The sequence below is a fragment of the Lipophrys pholis genome (genome assembly GCF_963383615.2).
Source record: "Lipophrys pholis genome assembly, chromosome: 7".
Classification (NCBI taxonomy): Eukaryota; Metazoa; Chordata; class Actinopteri; order Blenniiformes; family Blenniidae; genus Lipophrys; species Lipophrys pholis.
In genome coordinates, this window is record NC_137638.1 from 13289067 (window position 1) to 13308232 (window position 19166).

The following is a 19166-nucleotide window of genomic DNA, read 5'->3' on the forward strand; positions in this document are numbered from 1 at the left end:
ATTAGAGGGCAACCTTCTTATTACCGGTTTCTCAATTGAAAGTAATGACTTTGATTACAACTATCACAGACCTGGGCACATATTGATGGAGGAATATCAGCTTATACAAAAATATTTTAAGTAGGTTTTATGCTTTCATCTTTGTTTGTGGTTTGTTTTTACAAACACCCTGCATGATGGTTTCCTCCTGTGTTTTTCCTTTTCGATCTCAATCTGCTTCGATTTCCTTGCCCTGGTCAACCTTGAGCTGCTTATGCATCAAGCAGAATGAGATGTTTCGGATTTTTCTTTGAGTGGCGCTTTGAGTTTTCAGCTTTCTCATCACTGCTGTCATCTCGTACCTGATGGTGTTTTTGTAAAGTAGATTTTTTTTTGCCACTTCATCGTTTTTTTTTTTTCTTCCTCGAGCATAATTACTCATCCATGGCGCTTCAGAGAATTAATCTTACACCAAAGGGAGCTCCGTTCTTATCTCGCAGCTTTAACAGAGGCTTCTGTTGACCATGTTGCTGTTTTATGTTCTTCCTTTGTGTACAGTGAAACTGCCGTCTCTGTGGGGCTCCAAGGTTTTTACTGCTAAGAAAATCTTTGAGTACACTAAAGGATTCAAATGCTCCAAGAAATGAATAATATTCATTTTTCCATTTGGTTTGGACTCTTTCAAATCATTAGCCATACTGATCTCAGACTTCTGATTGCTTTGAATGACCCCGACAACCACACCAGCAATGTAGGTACAATTGCACGGTTTGACACCACTTTGTAGTTGACCTTTACCTTCTCTCTAATTCCAAGTATCATCACCTGTATCAAACATTGTGAATCTAAAATGTCATTTGAAGTTGACCACAAATGTGAACAGTGTCCTCGACAATCATTAGAGCTACTTAAATAACCGTTATTCCAGTCAGATGTGAGCCTCATTTTCCCGTTAGTGTTTATAACCAAAGTGGATTTTGCAGCATTTGCCCAGGGCTATGAAAGATGTACTGACTGAAGCTTAATCAGTGTTTTAGCAGCTGTTTTTGTGACTATTTGATTATGATTGCGAGTGTGTGCGTGCATATACTTGATCTCCCTTGACACATCCTTGTTAAAATTTAATTGCTTTTGTAATATTTGGCGAATCGACCCATTTAGATTTTGGACGCATTCCTATGGCTTTGCTAATTTACCCACAGGCATCACTCTGCACACGAAAGACCAAAATATTCAAATGCTTTTCACAATGAATCCCATCCAAATATAACAAAAACGATACCTTCAGTTAACAATGTTTTAAACAGTTTTATAAAAGCTGAGAATAAAGACATCCCAAATGCGTCAGACCACGTTTTAAATAAAACTGTAGTTCACTACAAAGACTTTCACGACTTCTGTTGAGAACATTCACTCCTCAGGATGTTTTCCTGCTGCTACTCCAAATGCACTTAAAGTGTCCAAGACTACAGTTGTTATTTCTAAATAAAAAGATCTGAAGACCGCGTGTGGTTCAAAGTGGTCGTACCTATTTTCATTTGTAATTGTTCATCATTTGATGACTACATTGGTGGGAGTGCGTGTAAATGATTGGTTGCAGTTGACTTGCAGCAACCCAAACAGGCTGCCACACTGTATTGACTGAAAATAAATACTCAACGCAATGGTTTGCAAATGTCCTCTTTTTTTTTTTTTTTTTATTCCCAACAGAGTTCAGTTTCTGGACTCTTCTATGGTGAAGCCATGCTTTTCTTTCTGTTGTCTTCTTGTTAATTGGAATGGCTCTGGTAATGCCGTTTTCTGGATGAGATCATATGTTGAGTTCAAACATGTGGTTTCCCAATTCTTTTTCACTTCGGTCCACATCCAGGAAACTGCAACCAGAATATCACTAGATTGTCTCAAACTTTCTTCACTCACTTGCTATACAGCTTTTATTCAGTACCGCCATTCTTACCCAAAATGCTAGACTCACATATGAGACTAATTCCATTATGTTTCTTTAATTTGCTGCAATCCAATTAACAATGATCATAGAGGCCATAGTATGGGCGCCTCTATTTTAAAACCTCATTGCACCTTCCAGCATTGGTGGCGCCGTTGTACATATGTAAACTGCTCACTCCATAGGGACTAATGCCACCTCCATTACTATCAGACCATAAGACCCACGGCCAACTTGTTATAAGTGACCGTGTTAAATCCTGCATCTCTGTGCATCTCCTCTTTAGTCTGTAGAGCACAGTGTTGTATGTTTTCCCAAAGGAAATTAAAATTTTGATTAATCTGACAAGAGAACAGTTTCCATTTTGCCTCAGCCCATTTCAAATGAGTATTTGTGATTTACGCAGCAAACTGACGATGATTTCTGGACACTGGAATAATTTCTTGGGCCCATCAGTGATCTGTATCGTGCCTGTTTTTAATGCAGTGCTACCCGAGGGTCCGGAGATCACAACTGCCTTCTAGATTAGTACTAAGACTGCTTCTGCCTGTTCCTTATGTGCAGAAACTTGTCCTGAGTCTTTCAACGTTAACGTACATTCTTGATGGTGTGATCTTCATTTTCAATTGCATTGTTTCACAGACTGGTGAATTTTTGGCAACCTTTACATTTGAGAGGCGGCACCTCTCTGAAATGCAACTTTCATTTGAATTAAATTTATTGATCTGTTGCTTTCTATCCTACGGAGTTGTCAAATCCTGCTCCACTGCTTGTCATTACTTTTCTAGCCATGTCCCATCCCGTCTCTCATTTAGAAAAACAACATAAATATGAATATTTTGTGTAGAATTATAAAATGTATCATTATCAACATCACATATGTTCATCTTGTGTTTGGAACAAACTATTGCCCATTGTGTGCCAGCTGCTTTGTGAATACAGAGGGTGTGGAGAGTTGATGGCAGTGATCGAGATAACAACTTTACAGAAGCAGAAAACCCATCATATTCAATTCAAGCTACTCATGTGCACTCAAGGAGGACTGAGACACCTGTGTTGCCCTTTCGGCGTGGTGTGTATGCTTGCATAAAATGGGACATTTTGTTGAAGTTTATTGGTGGGAAGGAGCGAGGAATTAAAAAACGAAGTGGGTTTGTGACACCTGGAGGATTGCAGTTTTCATATCTTAATAATGGGAGTAGTCACGACGCAGAACTCCGGAGACATCCTCAAACGAGAACGAGACTGGCATTTATAGGCTGTTGTGTTTTTCACAAAAAAAAAAAAGAAGAAAAAAAAACAGCAGAAGCTGATTAAGTAGAAGTTCAGTCATAATAAATGCACCTTCCTTTTGTTCCTGTCATATTAGTGTTTCGCTGAAATTGTCTCAAGATGCTTTGTGGAAATTGAAGTGAGTTTACTTTCAGTAACCAGATGCAGTGTTTTTTCTTTTGTCAGACTTTTGGTATTTGTATATGGATACTCCAGTGGGCTCTGGTCCATTTGAAAAAGTGAGGGGTTGGGAATGATAAACGCCTTATCAAGTCCAGGCTTCAGTACACTGAGCCGTCTGAAATACCTTTAACCAAAAATAAAAATCCAATCCTGTTTTTTTTCTGCTTTCCATATGAATACTTTTACTTTCACTTCCCTTCTACTGATATTCAGACAAAATACTCCATTAGGGGATATTGCGGCAATATGTTCACAGCTTATCAGCGAAGAGAGCCATGACAGCAGTTGTTGTGGTGCCATTACAGCAGGAGATGAAATTGAGAACCTGGCTGAAACGGTCATTCACTGTCTTGTACTCTGGCATTGAAGCACACAGAGCATCTAATATTTTACTTGTAGACTAAAAAGGAAGTATTTCAATAATTTTACAGGCATGCCTTCAGTTTTTTTTTTTCATAGGTTATGTCTCTGAACTCATGTGGCATGAGTAAATTCTTTAAGTCTCCAAATCAGATGTACATATGTCTAATTGTGTCTTCGAAAGCTTTTGAGTTGACTTGATTTCAGATCTATTCACTGATACGGTTATAATTACAAATATTTATTATAATTTATTTTACAGGCCTCTCCTTCTTGTACATAACATGTTTTAAACGCATCCCGTTCTCTTGCACTTCATCTGCACTGTTTAATTGCTGCGATCATGGAGGTTCACCTCAGAGAATGTGATGTTACCATATATATACAGTATATATATATAACCCACAACATTGCTGGTGGCCATGTTTAGTATTAATGGACATCAAATCAAGCTATTCTCAGGACTAAAGGCTGGACAGGTTCCTGTTTTAATCTGCATAAATATACCATTTCATGGTTGCATATTTAATATAAAAGCTTTCTGTATAATGTTGAAGAAATTAGTCTAAAATAGGAGCCAAAGAAGATTGAAAAACATATCCATAGTGGGAAAACTAAGCCAAATGGCACTAACAAAGTTTAATTATTCACTACCACTCCATAACCTTTTAAGGCATTATTTTAATTCAATCTTGTGATGGTGATTGTCGCTTTAATTGGTGCAAGAAAGTAAAAAATTGTTTAAATAAAGTACTATTACAGCACCTGTCCTTATCTCAGGTATCCCAGACTTCTTCGTCTATAAATTTATTTTCATATTTTGCACTTTTTGTCACTTTAAAAAAAATAAAAGTAATCAACTAATTTCCCTTCGGTCCCGAGGCTTTTAGCTGCTTCTGGGGTATTGACTTATAAATGCCCCCTCTGTGTTTGTTTCACTTTGGGCCTGAAGAGATCTGCTGGTGGCATCTTAGCTCTGAGCAGTGATATCAGAAGTTAATCAGTTGTCGCTGGAAGGTTGCTGTGAGAGCAGTTCAGGTACCATCAGTGGGTTAAATTTTGCGTACTCTGAATTTGTTTGATATACTCTTTGACTTCTTCAACTTTCCACCACTATTTTCACATTACCTTTAACACTTAATAACAGCAGGGATTGATCTGTGTTTGGTCGCACCATGAAAAGGTTTTGATATATTGACATATTTATATATCGGCACCTTATGACAGCCGGCGTTATGTCTGCTAGTAGCTCAACAATGGCAGCAAATCTTTGGACTTTGCTTCATGCATACTTGATTTGAAATATATATATATATTTTAATGAATGTATATACATTATTTTCCTCTCTTTCAGTTTATGTCACTCAGAACTCTGTATTTGACTCGGTAGATTCAGGGTCATGTGTTCTCATTTCTCCGCCATGCCGCTGTGTCTATAACTCTCATGATATTCTTGGTTTTTGGGTCAAACACGGGTCATTCTGCTCGCATCAGATTCACCAGCTGATCCCCTCCTCCCACCTCTAGAATAGTTGTGCTGTGCTGTTGCACTTAAACTGCTCTCTCTCTGCATGGAACAGTTTTCCTCAACAGAGTCTTGAAGATGGACCTTAACCTCCATCATATTTACAGTCCTCAGCAAAAGGTGGCAGCAACCCGAGTCTGATATATAGTTGTGGAAGCAATCTCTGCTGGAATGATTCGATTTTTCCAGAAGTATGAAGCCTTCTCAAACCAACATTGTTGCCTCCAATGAATTGTTCGTGCTTGGTCGCAACAACTTATTTACACTCCTCGTACTTTCTCAGGCTGGTGTTCATCCCTCTAAGACTTGTTCACACTGAAAAACTTTGAGTCAACGATGATGTATCATTGTATGTTTTTGAACAACGATTTCCTGCTGTGCCACCGTGCCCAATTTAAATACATAGTTTATCAGGCTTCTGCAAAGGCTGATGATGATGATCCATCATCTAAAATTCAGGCTCCAGACGTCCGGGGTTGAAAAAACATTGTAGTAAACAACTTTATCATGTTATTCATGAATTCAGATCTTGTGGAGAAAATCTTACTGATGTGTTTTGGAAAGCGTCAACAATACCAGCCCTCTTTCCTCCTATTTACATCGGCATTGTTCTGCAAATACTCTATAGGGTTTTTTTTTTTTTTTGCTAATCACACAGGCTGAGCTGTTTTCCACTGTTTTCGTGTGAATAAGGTTTGGTCTCACACATATTTTAAAGCAATACACGTACTGGTGATAAATTTTACCCCTCTGCAGCCGTAACTCAGAGGAGATCGTTCCATGTCCATTCACACCTTGTACATGCTGGTTCATCCACTGTTGAGCAGTGTTTTACCTTCACTTGATTCTTAGGAGAAAAGCATTGCCTGGTCTGACTAAAGTAAAGCATTTACTGTAGTTGAGCTCTCATCCTGTCCCTGTCTTTACTCTTAACGGTCACGTTCACATTATATATGCTATAGTAAACTTTAAAAGTTGCTTTGCTGCACATTTGGAATCGCCAAACTTTTTGACCCTCAGTATTTGTCCTCTCTGCTCATTTCTTTGTTTTTCACTGAAGCCTATTTTGGTTTTTAAATCAATCATTGTCTTGTTGTGGTCTATCACTTTATGTGGCGACACAATGCAAGCGTTTAGCATAATGTTGCACCGTACTATGTCTGTGGTGTTGAATATTCATATAGGCTGATGTGCTGACTGAATGGACCCTTGAATACATTATGTCGCTGACAAGATAACAGATGGTAGCCTACATTATCCTCAATACTTTACTGTAGATGACAGATGGTTATAGAGCACATATTGCATACATTAACATTAATATCACCTGCATGGTCAGATTAGTAGTTAGTCTCTTTTGTCACTGACTTATTCAACTTTTTCCTTAGAAACATCTTTGATCACTTAATCTGCTCTGTTCAAAGCGCTGGCCTCACGACATCACTAGACCTTTTTGGGGTCCTCCTTCTCCATGTTGCTGCTTTAAATGACAGATGTAACATTGTGTGAATACAGAAAAGAAAGCGCCATTGGTGTTAGATGTAAGCAGCCCTGTCAACTTGAAGGCCGTAAACAGATATTCCCACTTTTGTTGTGAACTCTCCTGTCAGTCTGTATCAGTTCAAACAATTGGCGCTGCTCAGCGAGTACCTACGGATTCTGTGTGAACTGTTGAGACTGGACAGTGAGCCTGTTGGGGGGTGTGTGTGTGTTACATTTGATGTCTCTTCATCTTTGAGTATGCCTTTTATTTCCTCTTCCCCTTCTGCATCTCATGTGCCCTTTCTATTATTAATCATTGTCAAAAGTAAAATTCATTCAAAATAAAAAGAGATTATTTTAATTGCTTTAGAATAAACTTAATTCTAAGGCAAAGACATTAGTTCATATGTCTGCTTTTATTCTTTGCCATTTTCAATTGTTGTCTCTGAACATCACTGGTTTTCACTCGCCACGCCACTTTTGTTCTTGTTAATTGCATTAATCTTAATTCCTATGCAAATACATGTGCATACAAATCATAATAAAGCTTTCTCCATTATATGTAACCTCATATGATACATTTAAGTGGCTGAGCTACTTGTGATTATACGCGGCTCTTTCAAGAGGCCGCCAAAAGTTGGAGGTGTTTGTCTGATTCCAGGGCAGAATCAGTGTGAAAACTCACTTAACATTCCGAAGACAAAACTGTGCTCTCTGTCCTCCGGTGTATAATTGTCCAGAATGTTATATGTTTGGTGGCATTACCTTGAGGGTGTTTTCTTTCTTGATGCATTACTACACACTTGTACAAGCCACCTCAAGGCCAACCTTCTCAGAGTGAATTGTTTTTGAAGTTACCCTTGCCGAACTGTTAAAGCTCATCCCCTATGTTATGATGATAAAATGCTCCGGTTACTCGTACAGTAGTTTTTAACAATAGAGGTTGTTGTCTTCTTGTATTTTATCACACACTCGTGTTTCACACTCTCTTGCTGCGTTAAGTATTGGTGTGTAGCCAAGCTTTGTTTGTTTTTGAAGTCTCAAATGAATCAGATTGCTTAAAAAAAAAAAGAAGAAAAAAAAAAGTCTTGAGCTCAAAATAAATCTCTTATCCTGAGTCGATGCTGTACGGCTTCATCCCGTCTGTGCAACCATGAACTTACATAACAAGGTCAGACAAAAATCAGAGACAAAGCAGCCCATATTTTATGTCGGGATAATGATGCTGCTGAGGCAATAGCGTGCTCAATAATTTATATGCGGCTCTTGCTAACAGACTCCCACAGCCGCTCTTAATTCTGACAGATAAGTAGCTACTTGAACTTTGTTGAAGGCTTGTAACGCTTGTAGTGTTCTTATGCTGCATCATGGAGTTCCCGAACCGTGTAGTATAAAAGGGTCATCCAACTTTTTTCTGTCTGTTTTTCCTAGTGCAGTGATTTCATCGAGCATAAAATATACATAAAGAACATAAAGATTAAAGACACAATAGACGTAATATGACAATATTACACCTTAAGCTCTGTTCATACAGCTTTATTAGAGTAGCTTCTTTTTAAATTTGATACGGAATGCTATCCCATTTTTGTCTTAAGTTTGTTTTTGTTTCACTGATATTTAACTTTTAAAAGGACTCCCTTTCCAAATCGTTTGTGTGTGTGTGAATGTATGTTTCCTGCAGTAAACACACTTAGTAACACAAAGATATGTGATCCAGAGGTAAATGCGGGTGCTTTATCTAAACTAGGATCGCAAGAGCTTAGCTAATCCCAGCTCGCACCAGGCAAAGGTCACAGTAAAACCTGGATCGATCACCAGTCCATTACAGGGTTGAATGATTGCCATACTGTGTGAGTTTTATGAGTTTTCCAATGTCAGATGAGCCGTCATCTCATCTGCCCAGTGGCAGTGTGTAAGAGGAGTACTTGATTTTCATCTTTCTTGAAGTGAAATATTTTTGCTGAAATCTACGAGAAAACAAGAAAGCTAATCTTGGGCTTAAGGAAATATTGTGTTTTCAGAACTGACAAACTCAATTCTGGGCATATGACCTTTTTACACCAGAGTGTTTGAAAAGTGCAAAATCAAAACCGATTCATTCTGATTGAAGCCCGAAATGTATAAAATAAACATGATGGCAAGGAAGATGAAATTTTGTACAGAATACAATACAGAAAGGAAAGATGGCTGCTGGACATCTTCGGAGCATTTCAATGTGGTAATATTTTGTACCGTGTTGAGTCACCTTGCAAAATGTATTATAAAAATATGTTCAAACTTTTGACTCACTAACTCACTCATGCCGATTATGCCGAGTGTGTGGGGCAGCAACACAATCGCTCCACGTCTGCCGGAAGTGTTTCCAATCCCTGCTATATCAGTCGAATATGAAGTGTGTTATTTTATTGTTTAAGAATTATTGTTTGGTGAACAAAGCTCCTTCAATGTAATCCAAATCTATCAAACCTCCCAGCAACCTTGTACTTCTGGCTCATTTATCAACAAATGCTTTGTACCTTTCTCTGTTTATGCCTTGTTTTTATTAATCAAACACATCAGTTCAAATAAGCAAAGTTTTCTAATGTTTTTTGGGGTTTTTTTCCCCCAGAGTTGAGCTCCGAGAACCTGAGAACCTGCTTTCAGATTGTTAATGCCTACATATACTTGTCTGCCACAGAGTTCCTGCAGGTAAGCGTAACACACATGCACTCACTCACGTTAAACACATTTTTTCCTTCTCTCAGCTATACTCAGTGGGATTGATGCAGTGTCCGATGACAAATCAATTTAAGGCCACACTCAAATATCATATTGTGACTTAAAACCTGTGGTCTTGCATCAATACAGTAGGAGCCATTGCTGTGTCCTCATGTACTTCCACATCAAACCTCCTCCCTGTACATAAATGAAAACGACTCAGTTATGAGCATCATTTGTTTCTTGAAAGCACTGTTGGCTTAACGAAGGTCATCATTGCAGCTGTTACTACAGCTTGAGTCCAAATCAGATTTTCACCTAAAATGTTGTGATTTCCCTGATCTGGGTCTCTAGTTTTGACACTGAGACGAGTCCCATTGGGAAATTGTGCAATCAAGCTTAGGTTCCTGCCAGTAGAGGAGAAAAAGTGCATGAATAGAAATACTTTATTAATCCCAGGGGGAAATGCGTTTAATAGATTTGTTTTTATTATCCACAGAATTATGCCGAGTCATTGTGTCGTTCTTTTTGCGATCTGCTGAAAGACATCACAAATGAAGGGCAGGTCCAAGTGCTTAAGGTAAAGTTTCTCCATGCCTTTCACACACAGTCATGTCATATTTATAAGTTGTATAATCTGAAATGATAATGTCTCGGTATGTCTTTTTTTACTGAGTCTGAATTTGTTTCATTGTCACTTTTGAGTTTCACCAGTCAGCGGATGTTTGCTTTGTCTCTGTGTCATGCTTTTGAACAGGTGCACTGGCAGCGTTTTAATATGCAGGGGATGCAAACCTGGCTGCGTAGCTTGTGTGAACTCACACCAGATTACAATGAAAGAGGAGACTCGTTGCCACTCACTAAATTAGAAATGAATAAATTATCTTTCTGTAGCAATATCAAACTGTTCTGAGACAGACCTTTATTCAAATAATCACTTTGAAACATATTCAGATTTGTTGTTGACATGAAATATAACACAAATCAACATATGATGTACAACAACAGACAATTGTTATAAAGTTACTTTTGTGATATAGAGAATGCTATCTTGCGTGAAGATGTTTGCAGATTAGATATTTTTTCCAACAAAATAATACATGTTCCTCTCCTACTTGACAGTGTTGGACATTTTTTTGTTGGATCCACTATAAGTCTATTCCGTCAGTGCACGTGTTCTGCTGGATCACGATGTAAAGCATATATTGCTTCTGTAGCCTTCCTGTTGGGTCTGTCCGCAAAATATTCAAATTAAAATAATTTCCTTATACAATAAACCCTCTGATGTAGAGACACCCTAAAATCTAAGAGCAAGCGTCCCCTGAAGACCGGTGTCCACTCTTCAGAGGGACAGGTCATGTAGGACCAGTTGAAACACCAAATGTTATAGAAGAACCATACTTTTATTTAAAAGTACATAACAGAACCGATACAAATAAATGTATACAAAATAAAACATGTATATAATAAATACTCAAACAATTATAATGACAGTGGTATACAACAGTAAATCTGGAAAGGAAAAGATTAATTCAAACAGTTGTCTAATAACATAACTATACATTATTGTACAATTGTAAGCCTGAAAAGAAAGCAAGCAAAACAGCATTTGATTATCATGGGAAACATTGTCATAGATAACAATATAGGGAATATGCATAACCTAGGAAGTTTATCACACTCAACTGCATCCCAGATCTTATTCACATATCATTTTTTTACAGTAGAATAACTTACATGGAGTTAACCTGAAACAAACACTGATATTTATCAATCATCCCTCCTGACACCATTTTACACCACCTAGCGTGGACCAAAGAAGTCTGTGATAGAAGATACGTGTCCCTGGACACAAATCAATAGATTAGGTTTTGTGATTATTTCTCCAACTGCCGTGAGGCTGGGTTGCTGCACCGCTGATGTCCTGGCCTGTTGTCGACTGATTTAGCAATTTCCGTATGCGTTGGGCAATCTACATTTTTCCAAGATGGTGGACATCGGGAAAATAGACTTTGAAACTTGTAGTATTTTGGCTCTGTATAAACTCTACATTAGTCCTGCTGTTTTTAAAATCTTTAACGCAGTCACCTGGCTGATGTGTAGTTATTAACAGCAGCCTCATTTCTCCTGCTTAATTGCATTGAAAACCAACAGCTCACTTTACACTCAACATAACCTGGATTTTGACATGTGTCACAGATGTGAAATGCACGATGCTTTCTGAGGGAAGTATATAAATTAATACTGTTAAATGTGATAATGATATTTTTGCTCATTTGTGTATGTGTTATAATGTCACAGTGCATGTGAAGTCTTCTCAGCACAGTATGTGCTATTTGCGCAGCTTGCTTGTCGTGTTTGTGTGCAGAGTGAGCAAAAGATCACACAGCTTGAGCTTGCTCTGCGGTATTACTGCACATCTGGCTTCTGCTAATTCTTTGGATTCAGAAAAGAGCAGCAGACTACAAAGTCATCAACCACGAAAACATGGATATGCAGCAGCTCAACACATATGTGCGCGTTATCAGGAGATCTGATTTTTATTTATTTTTTGCTTTTAATTTCTGTTAGTTGTTTTTTTTTTTTCAGAAGTTAGTTGCTCCTGACCTATTAGTGCCATCTGTCTTTCAAATGTCTATTTTTACTGCTTTTTGCTCATGCAGCAGGCTCTGCAGGCACTGAGCCTCCCTTCACCAGATCATCTGTTCCCTTTATTTCATTGTCTTGAAACTAAGATTATTAGGTTTCATTCTCTCTTCTCTGCCACCTTCTGATCCAAGACTGTTATGCTGCACTCAAATGCTTTTACCATTTACAAAAATGCCATTTCTCAGTGTTATGATTTAATTGCGTTTGTGTTCATTCAGTCGTGATGTCTAATGCAAGATGAAACTGTGAACTGATTTGGATGTGATTCCTTCAGATAACATCTTTGCTTATTTAACATGTTGTCAGACGCTGTTACACTATGTGTGGAAGTAAAGTGAGGCAAAACTAGTGAAAATGCTGTGGGGGGGTTTTTGCACTACCGCTGAAATCAGCCTTTAAAGATGTCAAGTAAAGTTTTAGTTATAGGTTACTTTGAAAAGCGTATTGCAACAAAATACTCCAAGTATATATTTAGCAATGATCTTGTTAAATATTTGAAACCCTACTATATATTAAAAACTACGAAACCTCCAAGAAAGTGTATGTTACTCACTAAGTTTTGTTAGGTCTGAACACATTCCCAGCATTTTGGTTTTTACTGACGTGCTTGAGCTGATTTTCAAAGTTCAGCACGCCCATAAATTTGATAAATACTGTATATAAAAACATACTTATTTGTCCCAGTTGAACATTTTTTTTGAGCAGATGCAACTGCAGAAAGAATGTAAAATAATACATTTTGGACACTAAAATTCAATAATTCAGGAAAGTATGCTTTTACATGATTCAGCTAATCCGGAAAGTAAAGCACAAACACATTTCAAACCATGCACACTGTTACTGTATGGAGACGGATGAAAGACCAATGCAAATTATTGCAGTTGAACTGGGGTATGATGCATGGATGAATTGATGAATCCCTCTTTGTTTATTCAGCTTCAATGACTGACCCATCTCATTCAGAAACTTTGTGAAAGTAAGTCGTAAACTAGTCTTTTCAGCCACATATAGAAAGGACCAGTGATATGAGGATTTTCCACTCTTGTTTTAGAATCTCACACGCTGTCCAGGTGCTCCCAACTCCATTTACGTCATCCTGACCCTCATTGCGTCTTTTTCTGACCCCCCCCCCCCCCCCCCCCCCCCCCAACAAAGCTCTTCTGTGCCTGTTTCTTCTTTCTGACCCTCTGTGACTGTCTTGCTTCTCTCCATGTGTCTCTGCAGGTGGTAGAGATAGCTTTAAAGGTTAGCCCCACACTGGGAGCCCACATGTTCCAGCCCCTGCTGCCAGTTGTCTTGAGAGGTATTGTGGATGGTGAGGTGAGTTTCAGCGTGGTGCCTCGCCCAGATATTTATTTATATATATGTTGGTTGGTACATTTTGATATCTTCCAATTTTTTTTTTCCTTGGATATTTAAATATGGTTTAGCTTAATACAACCGCAAATGTTGTTCTTGTACATTACTTCTTATACACTCTATATGTCAGTGTTTGTTGATCACTCAACCCAGTAAATGGTCATTAGCACTTTTCCCAGAATTCTGCCGTTTCAGCCCTTTCTCCATCGCCTTATCAAACTTAATGACCTGTGGTCAGCATGAATACATTTATGTATATTTATGGTTCTCTATTTGCATGTCATTGTGTGTGTTATGCAGATATATCCTGTGGTGATGTCCACCTACCTTGGCATCATGGGTCGGGTCCTGCTCCAGAACTCCAGTTTTTTCTCCTCCATGCTCACTCAGATGGCTGCTGAGAACAGCCAGGAGGTGAGGCTCAGTGTCTGCCCTTCAATTCTGTCTCCTCAGCACAGACTTTCTGAGAGTCGGAGCGAAACATAACTGCAAAGTGCCTGTTAAAAAGGAATCATTCTAAATGAGGGTGGAAGTAATGAGCCAGGGAATTGCAAATGGTAACTTTTCCAAGCCCTACATTTCAGAGTCGTCCTCCTTCGCGGGGAAACTCTGACATTGATCTTTGGATCCAAGAGCGGAATTAATTGCACCCCGCATGCGATAGTGATGTTTTTCTGCTGAATTTTATAGCAGAGGTAACACCATAATTTTTAAACATTAATACACATTGCCAGTTTGTCACATTGCTTGGCCTTTTCTCCAGACTTTATTGCTCTCCCATTGTTTTTCTTTTCCTTTATCTAAAATCAGCATTGTTTTCTGTTCCTCTCTTTGTCCACCTCTCTTCCTTTCCCCCATGTTTCTCCATGCCAGGTGGACCAACTGTTGGGCAGCATAATAGAGATGTGGGTCGACCGGATGGACAACATAACTCAGCCTGAGCGGAGGAAGCTGTCGTCACTGGCCCTGCTGTCACTCTTACCATCCGACAACAGGTGACACTTAACATTCATTTGTGTGGGCATGTGGCTTTGGGCTGGCACAGCTAAGACCAGGGCGTGTAAGTAGAAAGTGAGTGAAAAGTGTTTTGTAGTGTGCTTATCAAAACAGTTCGGTTCTCCATTAAAGTTATAGGAGTAGCAGTCACACTGAGCAGCACGAACGTTGCTGTTACACACACATCGCATACAATCCTACGCAGGCCGCAATGTTTTGTAGAACTTATGAGAACTAGAATGTGTCATCAGGCCGAACTTTGTTCCCGACACACACTCCAACACCAACATGATTTTTTTATTTTCTCCATCTTACTATTTTCAACCCCACAAACTATAATAACGGTCACGAGAATGCTTCAGGATTTGTGTTTTGATTATTGACTGATTATCTTCTTTGAAGAAAGGTTACTTCACCCCTGCTGTATTTGGTCAATAAAGTTTGTTCATGTGTGCCTGTATGTGTATCAATGCAAATGTGGTGCAGGGTCCCATTTTTTAGTGGATTATTGTGCTGATAACTAACAGGATCTGGGGGACTTCTCTTACCCTGCCGATGGGACAAATATGTACACGCAGAGGACAAAGCCCTCTTACATTCTGTATGTAGCTGTTGAAGTTTACTGAGCTGTTACCTGCCGTACCCAAAACATCGCCACTGGAACAGTTGAGAAATGTTCACACCGCAGCACTCAGCGGTGCTGTAGTGTGCTGTGTGGGTAGAATCTGGGAGGGTGGGGTTGAGTGTGTAAGTGGGATAGAAGTAGTGTATGTGGCACGATGGCCGTGCGTCGGCGTCTGATAAGGGCCGGGGTGAGCAGAAAGTTCCAGTTTGTTTAACTTTGGCTGTAGTCGAGCCCACTATGGTTGCACAACCAATCAGTGTTGACCGTTGTATGAACAGATGTGTAATTTCTACAGTTTTAGTGCAGCAGCAGTGCCAGCATGTCCAGCAATTCAGCATTCATTTTACAGCACGATGGTAGAGCGGTGGTTTCCCAATCGGAAGGTTGTAGGTTCCCATCTCCATCTCTCCACATGCCTAAGTGTCCTCGAGCAAGACGCTGAACCCCAAAATTGCTCCTTGACAGCGCCTTGCATAGCGGCTGCCTCCATTGGTGCGTGAATGTGTGTATGTGATTAGCCATGTAAAGCGCTTTGGGAAGGCTCACACAGGAGAAAAGTGCTATATAAATGAAGTCTATTTACCATTTGAAATTGACTGCATCATGAGTGTCTCAGTGACTACATTTGTTAATTATCCACTTGTGTTACCTTTAATTTAAGGAAATAAACGTTCAGGTAACAATGAATTGTCAGGATTGGTGATGCGTGCAGTGTGGCAGTTGATGGACATTTTGCATTTCTGCTGCTCCTCCTGATTTCAGACTTTTAGAACCATTGTTTGAATGATAAAGAGCCAATTCTCGCCACACCATCTTCTTTATTGTCTATGAGCGTCAGAAGTGACATTCATGACACGCTAATGATAGGATACTCTTCTGAACTTATTGTTCATATCTCACTATATTTCTTTAACTGAAAAGGATTGCTCACTTTAAGCTGCAAATGTCTCCTCATGCAGCCATTCACTGACAGGTACTCCAAAGTCTGAGCGCTTCTGCCTTTAGTTTCTTTTTTGAAGGGAATCACTTCCATGATTTTTCTTATTATGAAACTTCCCCAAGTGGTCTGAAATAGTCCCTGTCAGGTTTATGTTGAGCTTATGAGGTTCCACCATGCTGTGTGATGTTGTATGTCTTTATCGAGATCTTGGAAAGCTCATTCCAGATGCAGTCATCATCTACATTGACAGGCATGACGTTCTTTGTTACGATCCCCTCCTCTTTCTTCTGCAGCGTCAATTGATTATGACAGCCTTGGCTAATTAAGTGCTGCATGACAAATCTACCATTTCATATACAAGCGCAACTAGAATTGGAAGAGGCCCATATCTTGTCTATAACTGCCCTCAATATGATCCCATTGTTTCTTTTTTTTTTCTTTTATCTCAACTTCTAAGGTTGTCCTTAATTTCAAGGTTTGAGCTGATTATCTGTCAATCTTGATGACTGATAATGTTCTTCCCTTAATAGTATTAACTACTTACTTAACAAAAAAAAAGGTATTATAACAAAATAACCTTGAGAATTGGATCTCTGCAGTAGAGAAGATTTGATTGAAGGGCAGTAGATGCATAACAATGTGTGTGTAAGAGAGGGGCTCAAGTGAAATGCTGAAACAACAAGGAGCAGGTTAAGTAAAGGTAGGTGGGCACAAGTATCTGAGGTCAGCGATCTTGAGCAATGGACAGTGCACAAAAGAAGTGACAAATATAGTACAGATGTCGGGATAGCAGCCATGGTGAAAGGGAAGATTTACAAAACAGGATTGAAAACTGCTGTGCTGTTTATGTTGAAGACAGTGGCCTTGTTTTAAGACAGGACGGCTGAGGCTGAGCAGTTTAGGGATGAGGTTAGAGAGGCCAGGTTGATGTGCGTAGGACCTCTCCTGAGGAGAGATAGTTGTTATAAATGGACAAAGAGTGTTGGAAGTACCAAACAGGATGAGAACAGGAAGTCCTTGGATGTAATGGAGGAGGATGGAGACTTTGTTGTTGACACAAGCAGTGGATAGGGAGAGCTGGAGATAGATAATCTGCTGCAGCAACTCCCGAAGGAAGGAAATAAATGATGAAGACGATTGGAAAAAAGTTAATTTAAAAACAATATTTTTCACCAGGCTGTCCTTGGAGTCGGCTGTTCTCACAAATGAGCTGTCACATTTAGCTGGGTTGAAAGAAAAAAACTTGTTAAAGAACAATGTCATCTAAACCTGTGATCAAATTAAGCTGCTTCATAAATTCCACCTTTACACTCTCATTAATTTCATTATTTTTGAAACGGGTCCGTGTTTCACATTTTTTGAGTGGTTTCAAAATGTTTTTATCTCTTCATTTGAACTAAAAGTGATTGTTTTATTTTGCAGCAGGATTAGCATTAAACAGTGCTGTCTATGTTTTGGGGTGGGTTTTATTTATCCGCCATCGTTTCAACATTTTCATGGTGGTAGAAATGTTTGCAATGCCTGCAAAACATTTGCATATTGGAGTTAATTAAATTGACACACAAAGCACTTTTCTCTCGCCAGTTTTGATATCTTAAAAAGAAAATGAAAACCAGTTTAATTTTAGATTTATCCATCTACACAGCAGGACTCACATCTACTAATTTGTTTAAGACAATAAGACACCGCTAGAGGGCTAAGAAACGGGTGCAGGCTTGTGATAATTACAGCTAAGACGCGTTTAATTTGGCATTTCTTATTAGTCATTACTGATTCTTCTATTCGGTGATAGATAAATCATGGTTTTAGTTTTTGAGGAAACCCTGTCTTAGTTTGTATATGCTTTATTGGTGCGGAACATGACTAACTTGTTAAAGACCTGTTAATACTGATATTAGTGATAATCTGAAGAAGAGTGTCGTACTGTTTTGTGACTGGCTTCAGTTCCTTCACTGGCTACACAAGTCTGAGTGGCATTTTTGTTGTTGCTTTACTTTTGCGGGTTTTGCTCATGCAGCTTCATTTGTTTTTAATCAGGAGATAAATTGGTTGCTCGGCTTTCTTAATTTTTTCATCAATCATTGAGTATCTGAGCATTTTGTGAGACTTAGACCAGGGCTAACTTTAAAGTGAAGATATTTGAAAAGCTAATTTTAGACTTAAGGTGAGCAGCCATGAGGTCATTCACATCAGTTACTTTTGTTCAGCCTATTAAATCCTCATCAGTGATTTCTCAGAGCACCTTCAGAAAATGTCTTTATATTCGAAACACAGATTCACTTAACAGCTGATTTAGTTTTGGTGGGATCAGCTCAGACGTCAAGGCCATCACACAGTCATCACTCAATTTATGTGCGTGAGGTATCTCGGAATGATCAGGAAAGCTCTCCACTCTTCTGTATCTTAACATGGACTTCAGTGTACACGCTTTAAAGGTGTCCGTGACTGTCAGGACTGCTTTTTGTGAATGAAGATGTCAGAAACATCAAAACTCTAAAACACAAACTAGAATTTTTTTTATCCCTCAGCTCACTTGTCACAACAGTGTGAAATTAGATCCATGACTTTTTTTTTCTGAATTTAGCCTGAAAGTATAAATTAGGTGTTTTATTTCATCTGTTTAACCAACTTGTTAGAAGTGTGTCTGGACCTCTGGTGTTCACCAAAGACCAATTTTACTGCTCTCAACAACAGAGTGGCATCGACACCCATTTTCCTCCCCTTTAATAGATTTTGAGGGTCTATTTTTTAATGGTTTTAAATCGGCTTACAACCAGAAAGTCAAGAGGCAAACACATATTTTAATTGCTTCATTACGAAGAGCTAAGATGGCCGATTCCAGTGGGGACTGTTCCTCAGAGTTTGTCTGCATTTCTTTCACTGAGCTTTCAGATCATGTCTCCACTTGTAGTCATTTGAATGACAGGCACCGAGCAGCAGTAGTTGTCGGCTATTACAACGTAATCACGCAGAACTGCTGGGCTAGATGGAATTAAAACTGACACACGCGTTTCAACGAGTGATTAGGGATTTTCAATTCAATACCTGCATCCAGTCGTTTGCCGTGGCTGCCAATTTGAAGGTATTATTTGAAAACTTGATGCGGAGGTGCGCAGTGATGTAGTTCACCCTCCCAGGATCATAGTACTGAATG

At 39.0% G+C, this 19166-nt stretch overlaps 1 protein-coding gene across 1 annotated transcript in view; it reads left to right on the top strand.

Annotated features, from left to right (window-relative positions):
• Positions 1-19166, top strand: part of ipo11 (importin 11) — a 116541-nt gene that overhangs the window by 67243 nt on the left and 30132 nt on the right. The window contains exons 22-26 of the mRNA XM_080467840.1: positions 9355-9434; positions 9943-10023; positions 13317-13412; positions 13752-13865; positions 14325-14446. Coding sequence (XP_080323966.1) covers positions 9355-9434; positions 9943-10023; positions 13317-13412; positions 13752-13865; positions 14325-14446 — 493 coding nt within the window. The remainder of the gene's footprint in view (positions 1-9354; positions 9435-9942; positions 10024-13316; positions 13413-13751; positions 13866-14324; positions 14447-19166) is intronic.